General features: G+C 46.9%; 1 protein-coding gene across 1 annotated transcript in view; it reads right to left on the bottom strand.

Annotated features, from left to right (window-relative positions):
- Nucleotides 1-16280, bottom strand: part of CTNNAL1 (catenin alpha like 1) — a 673107-nt gene extending 656827 nt beyond the window's left edge. Inside the window, exon 1 of the mRNA XM_068123645.2 lies at nucleotides 16148-16280. Coding sequence (XP_067979746.2) covers nucleotides 16148-16237 — 90 coding nt within the window. The 5' untranslated portion in view covers nucleotides 16238-16280. The remainder of the gene's footprint in view (nucleotides 1-16147) is intronic.
- Nucleotides 16281-23136: the final 6856 nt, after the last annotated feature.

Here is a 23136-nt window from a genome sequence, read left to right as displayed (position 1 = left end):
AATTGTTACAGACGCGGCTTTTAGATGTTATATTGACCGAGCGGTGGTGTATTTAACCGCGTCCGAACAGTTACTCCCCGATTAGAACCCGATTCCAACCGAGCGTTGACTAATCGCGCTACAGATATTCAATTGGGAAACCCCTAAAGCGACCGAAAGAGAAGAAGAGAGAAGAAAGACAGAGTTTGGAGGAAGAACAGATTTATTATACACACACAAGCAATATTTTAGAGCGACCAATATTATTTACAGCAATAGATGGAAAAGAGCAGTCACACAGTGCATTGTTAACTTATTCTATTTCATTTACTTAATCCCCAAGACAAACGAGTAGGACAGGACGTTCACACTCACACGATGGATATTGCAGGCAGATAATGGCTCGAGGTTGATTGCTTGAGAGGAAGGCAAGGTCGGAGGCCGCAGCACCCCTCGCGGTTTTGGCGGGAAAACCTCCGTCGCGTATCCGCGGCCGTCACGCGCTGGCTCGGCACACCTGCTCCTCTTCCTGGGGTGGAGCCGTCTCCCTCCGTTCAGCGCGTCTCTCCAACGACAGGGGGGTAATGCAGGCAGGCAGGTAGGTAGGTAGGTAGGGCTTGCGGTGGATTGCGCTCCTCTTCCAGGTCATCCCCCAGCGTATCTCTCAAGGCCTCTCTCCAGTCATCTCTCATCTCCTAAAGCAGTCCCCTGCAGTCGCTTTTATCACCTCCAGCGAAATCAAGCCGCCGACTCCGAGGGCGCGCCTACCGGGTCACTCACCGCGGTGTTGATTGGCTGTTAGGGCTGGTTCACTCCTTGCTTCTTATGACGAGGTGGAGACACGCCTTTCTTCCCCAACCTTACCTCGTGGCCAATGGTGGTTTGAAGAAAACCAGCCAAAATGCGGAAGGCAATTGGAAGGGAGGTTTTGGGGAAATTGGAAGGGCCTACGCTTATTTTGTTTGATACAATGCAAAGTCAATCTAGTGGAAAACACATACTTAGCCTACATGGAATAAGGAAATACACTATTTAAAAGATATATCGTGACCTGCGTGTATGTTCTATGAAATTAATTAGGAGGACGGCTGCGACCATTATTTACATTACCAGGATGTTACCATACCAAAACCATACTCTTCACATCCGTTACCCTTCCTCCAAAATTGTTACACTCCTCAAAACCCGTTACACTTCTCAAAACCCGTTACACTTCTCAAAATCGTTACAATATTAAAATCTTATCAAATGAGAAGATCGATGCGTTCAGATTGGGAGATGATCACGTGGAAATAGTGGAATGTTTCATCTTTGAAGATTGAAGTGAATGGAGAATGTGGAGGAGAAATGGATAGATGGTTCATGTTGAGGAGAACAGCAATGTCAGGATTGACAAAGATCTGGAAAGATAGTAGAAACCACGAGGAGGCTGGTGAATGTTCTGGTATTTCCCAGGTGTAATGTGTGGATGTAAATTGTGGGCAGTGAAAAAGAAAGAAAAGATGAAGATTGACAGTTTTGACATGTGCTGTTGGAAATTAATGTTTAGAATTCTGTGGGCAGCAACAATAACAAACAAATCAGCGGTTGAATAAATTCGATCAACATGAACATTAGATGTGCTGGTGTTAAAACAGGAACTGGCAGACTTTGGACACAGCATGTGTGGAGAAAACAAAAGTCTGGGAAGTCAATCATGCCGTGGATGCTTGAGAGAGCAAGAGGAAGAGGAAGAGGAAGAACTTGTATGTGCTGGATTAATGGGGTAAAGGATGAAACCAAGTTGTCTTTGCCAGAGCTTCGGAAGTAGTGCCGGATATGGATGTTTGGAGAAATCTGATCATGAATGTCACCAGATGTTGAACACGATTTGACAGAAATAGATAACTCGATAACGTATGTTTATGTAGCATCGTCCTTTCTACAAATGGGCAACCTGCGTATTGTCGTGTGCATGCTTCAGAACTAACCCTCAGCAAGATTTGGCTGCCTCCACAAAATTACGAATAAATGCACTGAAATTCAGGCATTTTCTTGCGAATGTATCGCTTTTCCATCCAATGATGCCAAAATTGGACGCATAATAATTTTGTGTAACAATCAGCCATTGCACCAGCCATGCCCTCTGCGATTGACAAAATCTGTGGTCTTCCTCAGGTGGATGATTCTCATGGAACGTCCGCATTCCGGGATCTGTAATGACACCTGGACCTCCTCTGACCCACTTGGCTCCTCTGACCAGATTCTCATAAAACTCCAACTACCACTGGCTGTTGTGAGAGAGCAGTCCAAGGATTGCAAGGTCTGGTTATTTACTCATGTCCACTGGCAAGGATTCCATTCTGCCATCTAAGTTAGTTTTCCATAACCTTTGCATCCAATTGGATCGCACTCAAATATTTCACAAAAGTCTGGTTTTTCTTATTCAGAGGTTTATTCAATCTTAACTGCAGCTATCATGTCCATCCTATAGACCCTGGTACATTGAATCATGTGGCAAGGCGGTGGCTATTCATTCATTCATTCATTCTCACCATGAAAGGCTATGTCACGTGCAACCAACCACCTTCCTAAAAAGACTTCCGGTCACCTATATTTTTACCTATTCACCTATATTTGCCTTATTTCTTTGACCATATAGCATGCAGTTGCAGACTAAAACTGGAGCGGCACTGGTAGAGCGCAAACCTCTGCTCGGCTGAACACTTTACATTGTGTATCCACTGATAGGCCGGATCTGTATCTGGACCTGAACCAAAATCGAATCGGCATGTTATTGTCGCTGAAGCAACTCATCCATCAAGCTATAATATAATGCACTGAAAGTATATAAATCTGGAGGTAAATCAGTTTCAATGTAAAGAGATTCCGTGCGGTACAGGGCTCCATCAGAGGCACGTCTGGTGTCGACATCTCTCCTTTAGTGTCCAAAACTGCTTGATTTCCATCTCTTTTGAGTCAATTGGCATAAAATTTGCAAGTAATAAAATCTCTTTTCATTTTGTGCTCAGTTATGTGTTTGGTTGTCCATTTTCTCCAAATAACCATGTCCTCTTCAAACCAAGTGAATTCCGAAGTGCCGTAAGCAAGCATAAGTGAATGGACATAGGTTGCATTTGCCCTTTGCTATGCAGCAGAAGTACTATCTGTCACGTGATGAATTGCGAATAAAAATCAACAGAGATCATGCCAAATTATTCATGAAAATATGCACATAAATGAAAAATAATGTAGGGCAAATATTTGTAAAGCCCCATGACCTTTTGGGACCTCGTTCTGAAAATTTATATTCCAGCTGCGGCCAGCAATGAAAATCATTGGAATGGGTCGCGCGTGTGTTGAAGAACTTCAAAGATGTTTCGATATACTGAAGCAAGAAAATAAAACGAAAGGAAATATATTCAAGAGCAAAGAGAAGATGCACAAATGGATCATGTCCAACTCACAATCTCCTGGGATTCTGCAATGCCCTTTCAAACAGGAATATCGCAGAATGTACACAGGAATGACATAGTCACTGAAATCACGAACAAAAGTGGCATCTAGAACCATAAATATAGCTCTCTGCAGGCACAGATCTCAAAGCCAACATGTTGTGCACACATGTAAATAAAACACATAGAGCATAACTTGCTTTTTTTAATGATTTATTTTAATAGGAAACAAGTACGAGTTTTTTTTATAACCAAAGAGTAACTCTTTCCCTCAAAACATAAACTCGTTTCTGCTGACATGTGTTCTTCTATGTCATACTGAGCCAAGAACCAAATCAGGCTTTTCACAAAAAAATTTGGCACACACATCATGGAGTGCCCCTGGAAATATCATTTCTTGGGTAAAGGGGAGATGAAAGCAAACACAACACAACAAACACATGGCAAACTACAACGACATTCGGTAGAGCGCAAACCTCCGGCAGGCTGAACAGTTTCCCTCTGATAGGCCAGATATTGATTCGGACCTGAACCAAAATCGAATCTCCTTGTTCTCGTCACTTAACCAACTCATCCACCTACTTTAGTCATATTCTGTCCATAACTTTTTGATATATTGTACTATATATTGTTTTTCCCCTATCTCTCAATGATTAAGATTCACTTAAAAATTCTAGTTTCCGGATCTGGATCCAGATCCAGACATGGCAAGTGCCTGTCCGAGAAATGGTTGAGGACGTGTTCATTGGTTGAGGACATTAGTTGAGGGCATTGGTTGAGGAAATGTTTGAGGACATTGGGTTTTTTAAAACTAAAATGGCCGCCAGTCAGCCATCTTTGATCGCATCGCAAAACAAAATGATGTGCATATGTTTACTACAATGTGTTGGGTTTGTGCCAAGAATGAACAAAATCTGTCCATATATTCCTGAGATATGGTTACAGATGCATGGATGCACGGACTCACGGATGCACGGACGGATGATACCAAATCCATAAGCCCCCAATTCGGACAAAGTCCAACGGAGGCTAATATAAGGTGCAGGTATAGAAGAGAAAAGTCAGAAATTTTTTGACTTACTGAAAGCAATAAAAGCAGTGCATCTGGAAGTTGATCAGAAAAAGCCTCCCACTGGTTGGACCCATAAAGCGAGAGGTTCATATCTAAGAACCAGTCCAAGCAGGTCGGACAGCCGGATTAACGCTCGCTACATGGGTTGAAAATAGGAGCAGCGCAAAATGAGATACAATGGGATATCTGCCATCGAAAGTGAATGTTTTATTGCTCATATCTGGGAGGTCGGTGGTTATAACCCTGGTGAGGTCATATAGTAGGATCAATATACGAAAAAAAACTCACCTAACCCCCAAAAAATTTATACAAAAGGTTTTTTCAATGGATTATGATACCATTGGGCATGCTAAATAACATACTAAAAATCTAGTAACATCTGACTTCCGGAAAGGGGTCATTTTCAAGATGGCGTCCAAGATGGCCACCGGGAGCTTAAAATGGCCATATCTCAATTATTATTCAACCTAGAAAGGTGGTTTTGGTGTCTAACCCTAGGTTTTAGGGCCCAAGGAATCCAATTGAATCAATAAAATTACCATCAGTTAATTATTTATTGACAAGTCCAAGATGGCATCCCAAGGTGACATCCTGATCCACTAAAATGTCTCTGTCGAATAGTAGTCAACCTAGAGAGATATTTTCATTGTGTATACCTAGGTTTAAGGCACCCAGGAAATCATCAAAATTACTTAAATAAGCACAAAGTAATCAGGTAATCCAGTAAGCCAGGTTTACCAGCCCATTAGGCATTTGTTGTCTTATACAGTTAGTCACTATTCATCGTCATCCTCCGACTCCTCTGGAAGAAACTTGTTATGTGGATTGTCACATTCTTCTTTAGCATGCCCAATGGTACCAGAATCCATTGAAAAACCTTTTGTATCAATTTTTTTGGGGTTCAACCATATATTGACCCCTCTATACTTTTCGGTATCCACGAGACTCCAGATATTTGTGACAGATTGCCTTAAGTTTCAACTGAATGTCATTTTGAAGGCTGATAATATGGATTTTGTTTATGCATACATGTACCAAATAATATACTTATTCCTTTTGAGATGAAAATAAATTGTTTGTCAGATTTTTCAGTTCCCCCCCCCCCCCCCCCCTCCCCAATATAAAATAGTCTGTCCCTTGCCATAACCTCTCAAGCTTTGAACAAACCTTTGTCTGTAATGATCACTGAATACTGTGGACTGGAGTCACAGGTGGCAGTGGTGTAGACACATTACACTCTTATCTCCAATCTGAAACACACCCTTGGTTTATTAGCTGGTGAGTCGGAGGATGACGCTGAATAGCGACTAACTGTATAAGACAACAAATGCCTAATGGGCTGGTAAACCTGGCTTACTGGATTACCTGATTACTTTGTGCTTATCTATCTATAATTCCAGCAATCTCTGTGTGTGTGTGTGTCTGTCTGTGTGTCTGTGACCGCTGTTTCTCGACAACCACGGGTCCGATATACTTTTAACTTGCCAGGTATATTGCTGGGGACCCGAGGATGTGCCTTTTCAAGGTTTCATATTAATCGGACAATTACTTACCGAGCGATGTCCAAAAAACGATTCAACCAATCAGAGAGCAGCGAACTAGCGCGTGTGCCGAACGTGGCGGACACACTCTGCCTCGGATGGCACATTTGAGAGCGTATTCATTTATTTCACGTTTGCAAACTATGTTGGCGCTATGTTGGCGTTAAACGATGTTTTAAAACTAATAAAAACGAATTTGCGATTCATTCGCTTTCCTGCGCGTTTGTGTACGCGATGGCGATTTCTTTACCAAACTCCGGAAGCCGTTCGCTTTGGACCGAACCATTTCATGTAAATAGAGGGGGGGGTTCTGTGGTCGTTGCGAATGGACCAAACCATTCATGTAAATAGAGGGGGGGGATTGTCACTGTACTCGCAAGCCGTTCGCCGTTCGCTTTGGCGTTGCGAATGGACCAAACCATTTCATGTAAATAGAGGGGGGGGATATAATTTTAGATAGATATATAGTACGGGCATATATATAGTACGGGCATGCCCTAGTTTAAGTAATTTTGATGATTTCCTGGGTGCCTTAAACCTAGGTATACACACTGAAAATATCTCTCTTAGGTTGACTACTATTCGACAGAGCCATTTTAGTGGATCAGGATGTCACCTTGGGATGCCATCTTGGACTTGTCAATAAATAATTAACTGATGGTAATTTTATTGATTCAATTGGATTCCTTGGGCCATAAAACCTAGGGTTAGACACCAAAACCACCTTTCTAGGTTGAATAATAATTGAGATATGGCCATTTTAAGCTCCCGGCGGCCATCTTGGACGCCATCTTGAAAATGACCCCTTTCCGGAAGTCAGATGTTACTAGATTTTTAGTATGTTATTTAGCATGCCCAATGGTACCAGAATCCATTGAAAAACCTTTTGTATCAATTTTTTGGGGGGTTCAACCATATATTGACCCCTCTAATACCAAAGTCTTTAAAACAAGGGGGCCTGTTGGTCCATTGGAACAAATTTTCATTTGTCTTCACCACCTTGTAGCATACCTGCCTGCTGGATTCAGGAGTCTTTTGCATCCTCGGAGTCTTTTAAGCACTTGGGGACTTTTGGGTCCTCTGGATATTTTGGGTCCTCAGGGACTTTTGGGTATTTTTGGGTCCTCGGGGACTTTTTGGTATTTTGGGTCCTCAGGGACTTTTTGGGTTTTTGGGTCCTCGGGGACTTTTTGGTCTTTTGGGTTCTCAGGCACTTTTCGGTCTTTTGGGTCCTCGGGGACTTTTGGGTATTTTGGATCATCTGGGTCTTTGGGGAATTTTGGGTCTTTGGGTACTTTTGGGTCTTCTGGGTATTTTGGATCCTTTGGGACGTTTTGGGTCTTCTGGGTATTTTGGATCCAATGGGACTTTTGGCTCTTCTGGGTCTTATGGGTCCCTTAGGGACTTTTGGCTCATCTGGGTCTTTTGGGTCCTCAGGGACTTTTGGGTATTTTGGGTCCTCGGGGACTTTTTGGTCTTTTGCATCCTCGAGGGGCTTTTGGGTATGTTGGGTCATCTGCATCTTTGGGGAGTTTTGGGTCTTTTGGGTCCTTGGGGACTTTTGGGTATTTTGGATCCTTGGGGATTTTTTGGGTCTTCTGGGTATTTTGGATACAATGGGACTTTTGGGTCATCTGGGTCTTTTGGGTTCTCAGGGACCTTTAAGTCCTTGGGGACTTTTGGGTCTTCTGGATCTTTTGGGTTATTGGGGAATTTTGGGTATCTGGGTCTTTGGGGACATTTGAGTCTTTTGGTTCCTCGTGGACTTTTGGGTCCTCAGGGACTTTTAAGTCCTCGGTGACTTTTGGGTCTTTGGGGACATTTGAGTCTTTTGATTCCTCTGGGTCTTGTGGGTCTTCAGGAACGTTTGGGTTTTCAGGATCTTATGGGTCTTTGGGGACATTTTGGTTCTCTGGGTCTTTAGGGGTCTTAAGTATCTTAGGGGTCTTAAAGGGTCTTCAAAAGTCGAAGGGGTCTCACCAGTCTAAAGAGTGAATAGATACATTTCAATAATAGTACGTAATTAATTAATAGACACAAAAAGTATGACACACACACACACACACACACACACACACACACACACACACACACACACACACACACACACACACACACACACACACACACACACACACACACACACACACACACACCTCTTCCATTTATAGTCGATGAAAGTGCTGCTTCCATGCTTGAGGCTCAGACAAAACCATAAGTTGGTAATAATAGCGCTGGCTTTGATGGACCTAATGGTCTTCCCTCCTGCACCGAATTGCTCCTTGTAAGGGAACTCATATCATTATGAAGATGGTGGGCATTAGCATTATCTTGGCGGGCGTAAAAACTTATGGCAAAAGGAAAGAAGCCGAGGATTTCTGCTTCCCAGATGAAGATCATTAACAAGGGGAATGGGTGCAGTAAACGACAGAAAATAATATGAGCATTTGAAAGGCACCATTGATTACCAGTGAGAATTTACACAACTATGATGAATACATTTACTTGGAGTCATTTTTCTGCTTTTGCCAGGTGTTTGTGCCACAGCACTGCACCTTGATATATTTAGGCAAACCAAACAGGTGTCTGTCTACACCTGCGTGAATCGACCCCACGTCATATCGTGAGTGGGTCAACTGCTGCACAAGTTCTCCTTGGCTAGACATCTTTTAATTATGGGAAAATGGGCCAGCCCAAATATCATGCTGGGAAAATGGGCCAGCTCTAACTTGGTGGTGGAAAAATGGGCCAGCTCTAACTTGTTGATGGGAAAATGGGCCAGCTCTAACTTGGTGATGGGAAAATGGACCACACCTAATATGGTGATGGGAAAGTGGCTCAGCCCTACCATGGTGATGGGAAAATGGGCCAGCTCTAACTTGGTGATGGGAAAGTGGGTCAGCCCGACCATGGTGATGGGAAAATGGGCCAGCTCTAACTTGGTGATGGAAAATGGGCCAGCTCTAACTTGGTGATGGGAAAATGGGCCAGCTCTAACTTGGTGATTGGAAAATGGGCCAGCTCTAAGATGGTGATGGGAAAATGGGTCAGCCATAACTTGGTGATCGGAAAATGGGTCAGCCATAACTTGGTGATGGGAAAATGGCCCAGCTCTAACTTGGTGATGGGAAAATGGGCCAGCTGTAACATCGTGATGGGAAAATGGGTCAGCACGACCATGGTGATGGGAAAATGGGCCAGCTCTAACTTGGTGATGGGAAAATTGGCCAGCTCTAACTTGGTGATGGGAAAATGGGCCAGCTCTAACTTGGTGATGGGAAATGGGCCAGCTCTAACCTGGTGATGGCAAAATGGGCCATCTCTAACTTGGTGATGACAAAATGGGCCAGCTCTAACTTGGTGATGGGAAAATGGGTCAGCCTTTCCATGGTGATGGGAAAATGGGCCAGCTCTAACTTGGTGATGGGAAAATGGGCCAGCTCTAACTTGGTGATGGAAAAATGGGCCAGCTCTAACTTGTTGATGGGAAAATGGGCCAGCTCTAACTTGGTGATGGGAAAGTGGCTCAGCCCTACCATGGTGATGGGAAAATGGGCCAGCTCTAACTTGGTGATGGGAAAATGGGTCAGCCCGACCATGGTGATGGGAAAATGGGCCTGCTCTAACTTGGTGATGGGAAAATGGGCCAGCTCTAACATGGTGATGGGAAAATGGGTCAGCCATAATGTGGTGATGGGAAAATGGCCCAGCTCTAACTTGATGATGGGAAAATGGGCCAGCTGTAACATCGTGATGGGAAAATGGGTCAGCACGACCATGGTAATGGGAAAATGGGCCAGCTCTAACTTGGTGATGGGAAATGGGCCAGCTCCAACCTGGTGATGGGAAAATGGGCCAACTCTAACTTGGTGATGTCAAAATGGGCCAGCTCTAACTTGGTGATGGGAAAATGGGCCAGCTCTAACTTGGTGATGGGAAAATGGGCCAGCTCTAACTTGTTGATGGGAAAATGGGCCACCCCTAGCATTGTGATGGGAAAGTGGCTCAGCCCGACCATGATGATGGGAAAATAGGCCAGCTCTAACTTGGTGATGGGAAAGTGGGTCGGCCCAACTATGGTGATGGGAAAATGGGCCAGCTCTAACTTGGTGATGGGAAAATGGGTCAGCCTGACCATGGTGATAGGAAAATGGGCCAGCTCTAACTTGGTGATGGGAAAATGGGCCAGCTCTAACTTGGTGATGGGAAAATGGGCCAGCCCAAACATCGTGATGGGAAAATGGGTCAGCCATAACTTGGTGATCGGAAAATGGGTCAGCCATAACTTGGTGATGGGAAAATGGGCCAGCTGTAACATCGTGATGGGAAAATGGGTCAGCACGACCATGGTGATGGGAAAATGGGCCAGCTCTAACTTGGTGATGGGAAAATGGGCCAGCTCTAACTTGGTGATGGGAAATGGGCCAGCTCTAACCTGGTGATGGGAAAATGGGCCAACTCTAACTTGGTGATGTCAAAATGGGCCAGCTCTAACTTGGTGATGGGAAAATGGGCCAGCTCTAACTTGGGGATGGGAAAATGGGCCAGCTCTAACTTGGTGATGGGAAAATGGGCCACCCCTAGCATGGTGATGGGAAAGTGGCTCAGCCCGACCATGGTGATGGGAAAATGGGCCAGCTCTTACTTGGTGATGGGAAATGGGCCAGCTCTAACCTGGTGATGGGAAAATGGGCCAACTCTAACTTGGTGATGTCAAAATGGGCTAGCTCTAACTTGGTGATGGGAAAATGGGCCAGCTCTAACTTGGTGATGGGAAAATGGGCCAGCTCTAACTTGGTGATGGGAAAATGGGCCACCCCTTGCATGGTGATGGGAAAGTGGCTCAGCCCGACCATGGTGATGGGGAAATGGTCCAGCTCTAACTTGGTGATGGGAAAGTGGGTCGGCCCGACCATGGTGATTGGAAAATGGGCCAGCTCTAACTTGGTGATGGAAAAATGGGCCAGCTCTAACTTGGTGATGGGAAAATGGGCCAGCCCAAACATCGTGATGGGAAAATGGGCCAGCTCTAACTTGGTGATGGAAAAGTGGGCCATCCCGACCATGGTGATGGGAAAATGGGCCAGCTCTAACTTGGTGATGGGAAAATGGGTCAGCCCGACCATGGTGATGGGAAAATGGGCCAGCTCTAACTTGGTGATGAGAAAATGGGCCAGCTCTAACTTGGTGATGGGAAAATGGGCCAGCTCTAACTTGGTGATGGGAAAATGGGCCAGCTCTATCTTGGTGATGGGAAAATGGGCCAGCTCTATCTTGGTGATGGGAAAATGGGCCAGCTCTATCTTGGTGATGGGAAAATGGGCCAGCCCAAACATGGTGATGGGAAAATGGGCCAGGCTAAATAAAACAACCTTGTTGAAAGTTATTATTCTTATGTAAAAAAAGTATTTGGGCTAGCATCATGGCCTATGTCCTAGGTTTGCGGATACTCGGACACTCGCCTCTTAGCTGTCTGGCCTGGGTTCGGGTGTTGGCGCATCTATAAACTGTCAACGCGGTGTTTCACAGGTAAGATGAGGCAGCCATGTGTGTGAACCCATCGGATGAATGTTAAAGTGGAAACCCCGTGTGCCGGTAATAGACGGTGCACATTAAAGATCCCCTGGTGACCTTCGTGAAGAGTCGGTGAGCCATCGCCGGCACCACGAACGAATTACAAATTCCTTTTCTGATTTACTGTGTCGGAGTGGCGACCTGACCAGGATTGTAACCCGAGCCAAGAAACTGCTTATTGCAGAACCGGCGCTCTGTGTGGAGCCAACATGGACGATGTCGATGACAAACACGTTGAGAGAATTTGAATTGATGAATTCATAAAATAGTTCATCAAAAATCGTTACTCATTACTTGCGTGCGCGCACATGCACACACACACACACACACACACACACACACACACACACACACACACACACACACACACACACACACACACACACACACACACACACACACACACAAACACACACACAAACATATATGCACAATACATACATATACATGCATGCATACATATGTACATAAACACATGACACATACATACACACATACATATACATACACATGTACAAACACACACGACACATACATACACACATACATACATATGTACATACACACACGACACATACATGACACATACACACACACACACACACACACACACACACAAAACATATGCACAATACATACATACATACATATGTACATAAACACATGACACAGACATACACACATACATATACATGCACATGTACAAACACACACGACACATACATACACATACATATGTACATACACACACGACACATACATGACACACATACATGACACACATATATATATATATATATATATATATATATATATATACACATATACACACACACACACACACACACACACACACACACACACACACACACACACACACACACACACACACACACACACATCCCTTCTCCAGAACTCCTCTCTCCCAAGACAGAAACATCACCATGGAGGTGTTACAGTGCCAGGTGTATTTCAGCGTAAATAATGTAATGATATGTTTACCCATTAAACACCACACGCTGATTCTCTTGGGCTATCAATCCGATATCATGTGTCCGTGCTGGGTCGTTACCGGGAAACGAAAAACGACGTCTGCAAACCCCGACCACACCCCTCCACAATACAACGGACCCCACCTTCAACCCCACCACGTGTGTGAAAAATGTTCGGAGCGCATACACTGTTCACGTCTCCGTTACTGCACCATCAATACAACATACCACATGGGATTGAAGGTAAAAAGTGTTTTCTTTGGTTGTTCATGATCGTGAGTACGTGTTCGTGAGTTCGTGTCGTGATTGAGTGCGTGTCCGTGAGTGCGAGATCGTGAGTATGTGTCCAGGAGTGCGTATCCGTGAGTGCATGTCCATGAGTGCGTGATCGTGAGTGCGTGTCCGTGAGTGCGAGATCATGAGTATGTGTCCAGGAGTGCGTATCCGTGAGTGCATGTCCGTGAGTGCGTGATCGTGAGTGCGTGTTCGTGAGTGCATGTCTGTGAGTGCGTGATCGTGAGTGCGTATCCATGAGTGCGTATCCGTGAGTGCATGATCGTGAGTGCATGATCGTGAGTGCGCGATCGTGAGTGCGTGTCCATGAGCTCGTGATCGTGAGAGCGTGATTGTGAGCGCGTGTCCATGAGTGCATGTCCGTGAGTGCATGTCCGTGAGTGCGTGTCCATGAGTGCGTGTCCATGAGTGCGTGTCCGTGAGTCCATATCCGTGAGTATGTGATCCTGGGTGTGTGATCATGAGTGCATGATTGTGAGTGCGTGATTGTGAGTGCGTGATCGTGAGAGCGTGATCGTGAGAGCGTGATCGTGAGAGCGTGATCGTGAGTGCGTGTCTGTGAGTGCATGTCCGTGAGTGCATATCCGTGAGTATGTGATCCTGGGTGCGTGATCATGAGTGCATGATTGTGAGTGCGTGATTGTGAGTGCGTGATTGTGAGTGCGTGTCCATGGGTGCATGTCTGTGAGTGTGTGATCGTGAGTGCGTGTCCATGATTTTGTGATCGTGAGTGTATGATAATGAGTGCGCGTCCATGAGTGTGTGTCCATGCGTGCATGTACACGAGTGCATGTCTATTGTCCATGAGTGCATGGTAGTGGGTGCTTATCTGTGAGTGCGTGTCCGTGAGTGTGTGATTGTGAGCGAGTCTGAGTGTGTGATCGTGAGCGCGTGATCGTGAGTGCGTGATCGTGAGCGCATGTCAGTGAGTGCGTGATCGTGAGCACGTGTTTCCGTGAGTGCGTGATCGTGAGTGCATGATCGTGAGTGCGTGTCCGTGAGTGCATGATCGTGAGTCGTGACCGTGAGCGCGTGTTCATATGATTGTGAGCGCGTGTCTGTGAGTGCGTGATCGTGAGTGTGTGCCCGTGAGTGTGTGTCCGTGAGTGCGTGTCCGTGAGTGCGTGTCTGTGAGTGCGTGATCGTGAGTGTGTGTGCGTGATCGTGAGTGAGTGTCCGTGAGTGAGTGTCCGTGAGTGCGTGATGGTGAGTGCATGATCATGAGCGTGTATCCGTGAGTGCGTGATCGCGTGTCCGTGAGTGAGCATCCGTGAGTGTGTGTCCGTGAGTGTGTGATCTTGAGCGCGTGTCTGTGAGTGCGTAATCGTGAGCACGTGTCTGTGAGTGCATGTCCGTGTGTCCATATCCGTGAGTATGTGCTCCTGGGTGTGTGATCATGAGTGCATGATTGTGAGTGCATGATTGTGAGTGCGTGATTGTGAGTGCGTGATTGCGAGTGCGTGATCGTGAGGGCGTGATCGTGAGAGCGTGATGGTGAGCGCATGTCCGTGAGTGCATGTCCTTGAGTGCGTGTCTGTGAGTGCGTGTCCATGAGTGCATGTCCGTGAGTGCGTGTCCGTGAGTGCATGTCCGTGAGTGCATGTCCGTGAGTGCATATCCGTGAGTATGTGATCCTGGGTGTGTGATCATGAGTGCATAATTGTGAGTGTGTGATTGTGAGTGCGTGATTGTGAGTGCGTGATTGTGAGTGCGTGTCCATGGGTGCATGTCTGAGTGTGTGTGATCGTGAGTGCGTGTCCATGAGTGCGTGTTCATGAGTGCATGTACATGAGTGCATGTCCATGAGTGCATATCCATGAGTGTGTGATAGTGGGTGCTTATCTGTGAGTGCGTGTCCGTGAGTGTGTGATTGTGAGTGAGTCTGAATGTGTGATCGTGAGCGCGTGATCGTGAGTGCGGGATCGTGAGTGCGTGTCCGTGAGTGCGTGATCGTGAGCACGTGTTTCCGTGAGTGCGTGATCGTGAGTGCATGATCGTGAGTGCCTGTCCGTGAGTGCGTGTCCGTGAGTGCGTGATCGCGAGCACGTGTTCATGTTTGCGTGATTGTGAGCGCTTATCTGAGTGTGTGATCGTGAGTGTGTGCCCGTGAGTGCGTGTCTGTGAGTGCGTGATCGTGAGTGTGTGATCGTGAGCGTGTGTCCGTGAGTGCGTGATCGTGAGCGCGTGTCCGTGTATGCGTGATTGTGAGTGAGTGTCCGTGAGTGCATGTCCGCGAGTGGGTGATCATGAGTGTCCGTGAGTGCGTGATCATCAGTGAGTGATCGTGAGTGAGTGTCCATGAGTGCGTGATCGTGAGCGCATGTCCGTGAGTGTGTGTCCGTGAGTGTGCAATCGTGAGCGCGTGTCCGTGATCGTGAGCGCGTGCCCGTGAGTTCGTGTCCGTGTGACTCGTGTCAATTAACCTTAACATTTCCAAGCCTCAGCCAAGGTTTCTTTATATCCTCTAAACAAGGAAAGGCAATTTGAAACGTCACTGGGACGTTTATGAAACAGAGACAGAGAGAGACAGAGAGAGACAGAGAGAGACGGGAGAGACGGGGAGACAGAGAGAGACAGGGACAGAGAGAGACAGAGAGAGACGGGAGAGACAGGGAGACAGAGAGAAAGGGGGACAGAGAGAGACAGAGAGACAGAGAGACATATAGAGAGAGAGACAAGGAGAGAGAACCTACAATCTTCTGATTCGCAGTCAGAGAGAGAGAGAGACAGAGACAGAGAGACATATAGAGAGAGAGAGAGAGACAAGGAGAGAGATCGCTATTAAATGGAAGAGAATTGCATTTATTAAAGAGCTTGAAGATCGCGAGATGAGCGGCTCGTTTCCATTGGGTAGGGGTAGGTTGCACTGAGTGGGGTCACAGCAGTCACGACCGTTGTTTTCCGGTGCATCGACACAACCGGCCAGGATTGCTCGAGCAAGTGCATCGGACTCGTTGTCAGGACGACGGTAATGTTGGTACGGAAAAGTATCGAGTGTGCTCTTACAGCGTACGTCGCTCACTGCGGAGTACGTAGCGCGCATTCCTGACTGCACACCCAAAGTACAACCCGACACCGGAAACAACCACGTGCATTGCACGAGGGATCGAGCACCGCGCGAGGTACCCGCGTTCAAGTACACGTATCACGTGCTCTCGAACGCTCCGCCCACTCGTCCAAGTAACACTCACCACTCCCTGAGCTCCCTCGTGCTCGGTGCACGTTACCGCGAGCCCACCGCGGATGACCGATCGTTCCCACCTGCGTGACCAGCGGGATGAGCGTCTGTTCCACCGAGCGCGTCCGAATCTCCAGGCCCAAGTCCAACTCGGGGCCGCCGGGAGACGCCATGGATCGCACCTATCGCCGCCGTCTGCCTCACCTCGACTCCGAGCCTCCTCCACCGTGTCTCCCCTTCCCCACGTCCCTCCTCCTGACTCTTCCCGTTCCACCCACCGCCACCCATTCATATTCCCCCCCTACTGCTTCTCCCGGAAAACTTTGCGTGTCGTGCGCTCAGATGTCGCTCGCAAAGACAACTGCGCTGCCGTGGTCGATATAGAACCGAAGCGGTATCCCAATCAGCACAGACTTAGTAAGCTACACCTTGGAATTATGATTCGTGCATGCACATGATCCGTAAGGTCCTTGTGGTCCCTTTGTGCGCAGTACTTTGGGCGATCCCACGACATGATCGGATTGTCCGAGACCGAATAACTTTATGGACACAAAACGCGACACGAACACACGACAGGTACAACATGCATTGTCGACCAGGTGTGTACCTGGCTCTCTCGAGCGAATACCGGCATTTAACAAGGAGGCATTCCATCATGAACTTGGTCCGTATGTTACCTGTACGATTGGAGTTGGACAGGAATGTGCAATTAGGCACTTGGGGGCCACCGGCGCATGATGGCCTACTCTTTTCGAAAGATTCCGTGGGGTCGTTAAAGTACACCAATTAATGCAAGCAGATCGCAACACACAGGATGGCCTGCTTAACCTCCACTCCCTCCACCAAAGTACTGCAACTCATTGACGTCTCGCCCTGTCTGCAAAAACACCAGGGCGACAGCTTGGAGTCGGGTCTTGAATCGAGCCTCCACTACATAGGTCAAAGGTCAGTACACTCACTACCTGTAACATCCTGGAAGCTCAGTGCACATGGTGTTCAAAATGTAATCATTTGAGAACACTCAATAGGAGGTAGAATAGCAAATTGAAACTGGAGTCCGACTGGATGGTGCAGTGGTCATTGACAATTGACCTTTAAAGCAATGCATCTCCTCACAAAGTGCGCTGTCTATCTCAGGTCGGGTGTCATGTCTGCTACCACGGGTGTGTTGACATTCATGATTACACGGTGTCTTTCAACAAAGAGCCGGCGAGTTATCGCCATCACCCTGAACAAATTCCAAATGGTGTGACGGAACCAAGATGGAACTCTTTGGCCTAAATGCAAGATGTTACGTTTGGTGCAAACCCACCACAACACATCACCCAAAGAACACCATCCCTACTGTGAAGCATGGTGCTGGCAACATCATGTTATGGGGATGTTTCTCATCAGCAGGGACTGGGGCACTTGTCAGGATCGAAAGGAAAATTGATGGAGCAAAATACAGAAAAATCCTATAGGAAAAGCTGCTGCCCTCTGAAAGAAAGATGAAATTGGGTCGGAAATTCACCTTTCAGCATGACAACGACCCCAAGCACACAGCCAAAGCTACACTGGAGTGGCTAAGGAACGAAAAGAGAAATGTCCTTGAGTGGCCCAGTCAGAGCCCCGACCTAAATCCATTCGAAAATCTGTGAGATGAATTGCAGATTGCTGTCCATCAACGCTCCCCACACAACCTGGCTGAGCTTGAACAGTTTTGTACAGAAGAATGGGCAAATGAAGGTGTGCAAAGTTGGTAGAGACCTATCCCAACATACTCACAGCTGTAATTGCTGTCAAAGGTGCTTCCACCATCTATTAACTCAGGGGGGTGGACATTTATCCAACCGATATATTCGTTTTGTATTTTTAATTAATTTGCTGAAATTTGTAGAATTTGTTTTTCACTTGGAAGTTGTCGGTTACGATGTGTAAATAAAGGTGGAACATGTCTGCTTTAATGCATTTTAATTCCAGGCTATAATGAAACAAAAGATGACATTTTTGAAAGGGGGTGTCGACTTTCTATAGGCACTGTATATATATTGTCCTGTCCGTAGCTAGTGAAGACCAGCCTTGAACAAATAACCGGGACTCCCGAAGGTCTATACTCCCGAGGTGGCTGCCCGAAAAATGGCGGTTGGTTTTTGGCACACGGGAATGAAGGAAACGGAGTGCTTACCTGGATGAAGCACACGGGTTTAATCCGGACCCCACAGCCAACAGACACGACAAGGAAATTCAGCAATAAAGATTTAATAAAAATAAACCTAGAAATGAAAGTGTCAAAATAAATGTTGAAATAAAAAATAAAACTCTAAATGAGGCACCTCCACATGCAGACTCGAATACAGACAAGGGGAAAGAGAAATGAAATGAAAATCCTCCCTTTTTGCTGGCACTCAGCTTTGGCCTCAACGAGGACTTTTAGGAGCTTGGCGACTTTTGAAACTGGTGAGGTCGGTCGACGAAAGGACCACTCGTCGAAGTGCGCCAAAATGGCGCCGGTCAATCACGCGAGTGCACCAAGCCGTGAAGTGGCAGCCAAAAACGTCCTCCTCTCAATTCCTGGCCAGCGAGTACAATGCGGCCCCAAGCTCCCCCGAAGAGCACCATAGACCAACAACACCTCCTCCTCCGACTTTGCCAAAGTTCCCATGAAAGCTCCAAATGCTCTCCTCACAAGCGCACACACCGAGGAAGAACCAACCGAGCCACCCGAGAGAGACGCACTCTTCTTCCTCTCTCAGTTCCTTTACCAATTTTTTTTTCATGGGATATTGCCTGCCACAAAGCCTACAGGGCCACTCAAGGTGTGGGCGACACAAAGAAAACAAAAGCAGAACAACCAGCCCCTTGGATGTGAAACAAGACAAATATAGAAAGTTGTCTCTTCAAAGAACAAAATGGGCTTGGAGGGGTAAACTAGTCAGCTTCGAGACAACAGTGTCTCTACCCCTCTTTTTTGGTAGACTGCCGATCAAGGTTAATGAATACCACCCACCCGGGTCTGGGATCAGAGTTGTCCTTCTCCTAGGCAGACTGCCGATCAAGGCTAACGAGTACCACCCACCCGAGTTTGAGATCAGAGTTTTCCTTCTCCTAGGCAGATTTCCGACCAAGGCTAACGAGTACCACACACCCGGGTTTGAGATCAGAGTTGTCCTTCTCCTGGGCAGACTGCCGAACAAGGCTAACGAGAACCACACCAATGTCCGTTTCTCTCCAGAACCTTCTCTCACCCACGTCACACTGACAAATCGCAAGCTCAGGGGCGTGGCCTGCAGGCTCTGCTCCTCCACGCCCCCCGTATCACTCTGGGGGAGTGGCCTGCCGGCTTTGCTTGGTGTGAGTGTTCAATAAGGCATGGTTTACTTGCCGATCGGCAATGTCCGGGTACTGTCGGTGGTTGTGGTGGTTTAATGGAGGTTTTGCATGGCCGGCCTGGTTGTAAATGTAAAACGTAAGGGAAAGAACACAGAGGGAATATCACATACAGGGGAAAACCTCCCTGGACCTGGCCGCAAGAGAAACCTTGATCGAAGATTGCAGTGAATGATTGTTTGAATTGTGGAGAAAGCACCTCGATCAACTGCCAAACAGATTCAAGCTGAACTTCAGACACAAGGTACAACAGTTTTAACTCACACCATCCATCACCAACTCAGTGAAAGGAGGTTCTATGGTAGGAGACCCAGAAGGACCCCACTGCTGAGAGAGAGAAATAAGAAAGCCTGACTAGAGTTTTCCAAAACACACCTGAACAAGCTAAAATCCTTCTGGGAGAATGTCCTGCACACAGATGAGACCAAATTAGAGCTTTTCAGTAAATCCTATCATCTTTATGTTAACGGAAAAACAAAATTAAGCCTTCAAAGAAAAGAACACCTTCCCTACAGTCAAACATAGAAGAGGTCCAGTGATGTTTTGGGGTTGCTGTGCTGCCCCTGGCACTGGGTGCCTTGAATGTGTGCATGGCATCATTAAATCAGAAGATTACCAAGGCATGTTGGGGCGCAATGTTCAACCCAGTGTCAGAAAGCTGTGTCTCAAAGGTCATGGGTCTTGCAGCAGGACAATGACGCCAAACACATTTCAAAAAGCACCCAGGAATGGTTCTAAACAAAACGCTGGACTGTTCTGAAGTGGCCAGCAATTAGTCCAGATCTAAATCCCATTGAACACCTGTGAGGAGATCTGAAAACAGCAGTTGGGAGAAGGCACACTTCAAATCTGGGAGAACTGGAGCAGTTTGCACAAGTAAAGTGGGCCAACCTTTCAGTAGAGAGGTGTAGGAAGCGCATTCATAGCTATAGGAAGCACTTGACTGCAGTTATTTTGTCCATAGGCTGTGCTACCAAATATTAAGTCTTGGGTGTCAATAATTTTGTCAATGCCATCTTTTTCTTTTCTGATTTAAAAGGACATATTACGTTCTGAATCAAAAACAAAGGTTCTGTAATATTAACAGTGAAATAAAGAATTGTGGAGACCAAATACTTTTGTCAATTTCAACTTATTTTTAGAGAAAAATGTGAGTTACAGTCAGACCCCGCTATTCGCGGTCCCTCTATTCATGGGTTCCACATATTCACGGGTGATAAAATGTGACCTGTTTCTCTATTCGCAGAAAAGTGTCCCGCAAATTCGCCTTTTTTTTCTATTCTCGGCCGTGTTTCGCGAAATCGCGGGTTTTTTTTTTCCTATTTGCGGCCGCGTTCCGCGAATTCGCGGTTTTTCAGGGGCACAAAAAAATTTCACACGCGAGCATGACAGTTATAAAACCCATCTTTCACCAGCCATCCATAAAGCAGCTGGACATACACAAAAAAACATCTACGAGCCACGAACATGACCTACTTATACATTCACTGCTGTGTGCTTTGCGTTTTCATGGCTTTCGTGGCTGCGTATTTAGCCAAACTATAAGTGAGAGCTTCGTGGGATATCCCACCAGATGTGGAAACAAGTCAACCCCACAAATTATAGAATGCAAATGCTTCATTAAATCTATTATTGAAATTAGCAGAGAGGCTCGATACAGCATCATCCGATAACATCCCCCACAAACAATGTCCAGGGTATTCACGCCTCCCGCAGCTACCCACAATGCTGGCATTCCTACATAAACAGACTGTGTCCTGGATCTCGATCATTCTGCTCCTCCCGTTGCTTTGACCTGCGTTTTTGACTCTCGCTCTGCTCATTGTTCAATCATGGCTCCCAAGCGCAAGACCAGTGCGGGAGATGTTTTGACTACCAAGAGGCAGAAGAAAGTGATGAGCCTGAGCCAGAAAGTGGAGCTGCTCGACCGGCTTTCAAGAGGAGAGAGTGCAGCCTCTGTGGGCAGGCATTATGGCACCAACGAATCCACCATTCGCTACATACGGAAGAACAAGAAGGCGATTTGTGAGAGTATTCCAGCGAGCGCTGTATCGTGTACGAAGATGGTCACCAATGTCCGGGATGTCGACATAGAAAGGACAGAGAAGGCTCTCAGCATATTAATCGAGGGACAACACGCAGAAAAATATGCCTTTGAGTGGACCTCTCATTCCCAAAAAGGCCAAACAAATTTACGATCATCTGTCTGGCGCAGATAGTGCCAGCATGAGTGATGCACCGAGCAATGATGGTACAAGCAGGGCGAATTCATTCACTGCAAGCAGGGGGTGGTTCCATCATTTCATGCAGCGGTACTGCCTGAAAAATGTGAAGCTCACAGGGGAGCGTGCCTCCACGGACCACGAGGCGACAAAAGCATTCCCTGCTCAACTCGCGAGGCTGATCGAAGAGAAGGGATACCTCCCAGAGCAGGTGATCAACGCTGACGAGCCTGGCCTCTTCTTGAAAAAAAGATGCCCATGAGAAGTTTCATCTCGAAGTGCGAGGAGACAGCATCAGGATTCAAGGCTTCCAAGGACTGGGAATCTCTTCGCCTCTGTGCAAACGCAAAAGGGGACTTAATGATGAAACCCATGATGATGTACCATTCCCTGAACCTGCATACTCTCAAGGGCAAGAACAAGCAAACTCTGCCCGTGCTTTGGAGGGCCAACAGGAAAGCCTGGGTGACGGCAGCAACCTTCCTGGACTGGTTCCATAATTGTTTCGTCCCTCAGGTGGAGAGGTACATGGTGTACAAAAACTTTGTGTTCAAGGTTCTCTTGCTCCTGGACAACGCTCCTGGCCACCCTGCAAACCTGGACGTGGCTCACCCGAATGTCAAGGTGATCTTCCTGCCGCTCAACACCACCTACCTCATCCAGCCACTCAACCAAGGTGTGATTTCAACATTTAAAACATATTACACCCATTGCACTACACCTTTCATCGCATTTGGATGCGATGGAGTCTGACCCTGGTCGATTAGGCCTGGCTCACAGTCGGCATTCCAATTCATCCCTAAGGTTTTTGTTGGGGTTGAGGTCAGGGCTCTGTGCAGGCCAGTCAAGTTCTTTCACACCAATCTCGACAAACCATTTCTTTATGGACTTCACTTTCGCTTTGTGCACAGGGACATTGTCATGCTGAAACAGAAAAGGGCCTTCCCCAAACTGCTGCCACAAAGTAGGAAGCACACAATCGTCTGGAATGTAATTGTATGCTGTAGCGTTAAGATTTCCCTTCATTGGAACTAATGGGCCAAGCCCAAACCATGAAAAACAGTCCCAGACCATTATTCCTCCTCCACCAAACTTTACAGTTGGCACTATGCATTCGGGCAGGTGGAGTTCTCCTGGCATCCGCTAAACCCAGATTCGTCCGTCGGAATGCCAGATGGTGAAGCGTGATTCACCACTCCAGAGAATGCGTTTCCACTGCACCAGTCTAATGGTGGCGAGCTTTACAACACTCCAGCCGACGCTTGGCATTGCGCATGGTGATCTTAGGCTTGTGTGCGGCTGCTCAGCCATGGAAACCCATTTCATGAAGCTCCCGACAAGCAGTTGTTATGCTGACGTTGCTACCAGAGGCAGTCTGGAACTCGGTTGTGAGTGTTGCAACCGACTTTTATGCGCTACGTGCTTCAGCACTCGGCGGTCCAGTTCTGTGAGCTTGTGTGGCCTACCACTTCACGGCTGAG

This window comes from Myxine glutinosa, chromosome 7, assembly GCF_964187855.1.
Source record: "Myxine glutinosa chromosome 7, kmMyxGlut1.1, whole genome shotgun sequence".
In the NCBI taxonomy this organism is placed as follows: Eukaryota; Metazoa; Chordata; class Myxini; order Myxiniformes; family Myxinidae; genus Myxine; species Myxine glutinosa.
Note: the sequence above shows the minus strand (reverse complement) of the source record. Positions and strands in the feature narration are given on the sequence as shown.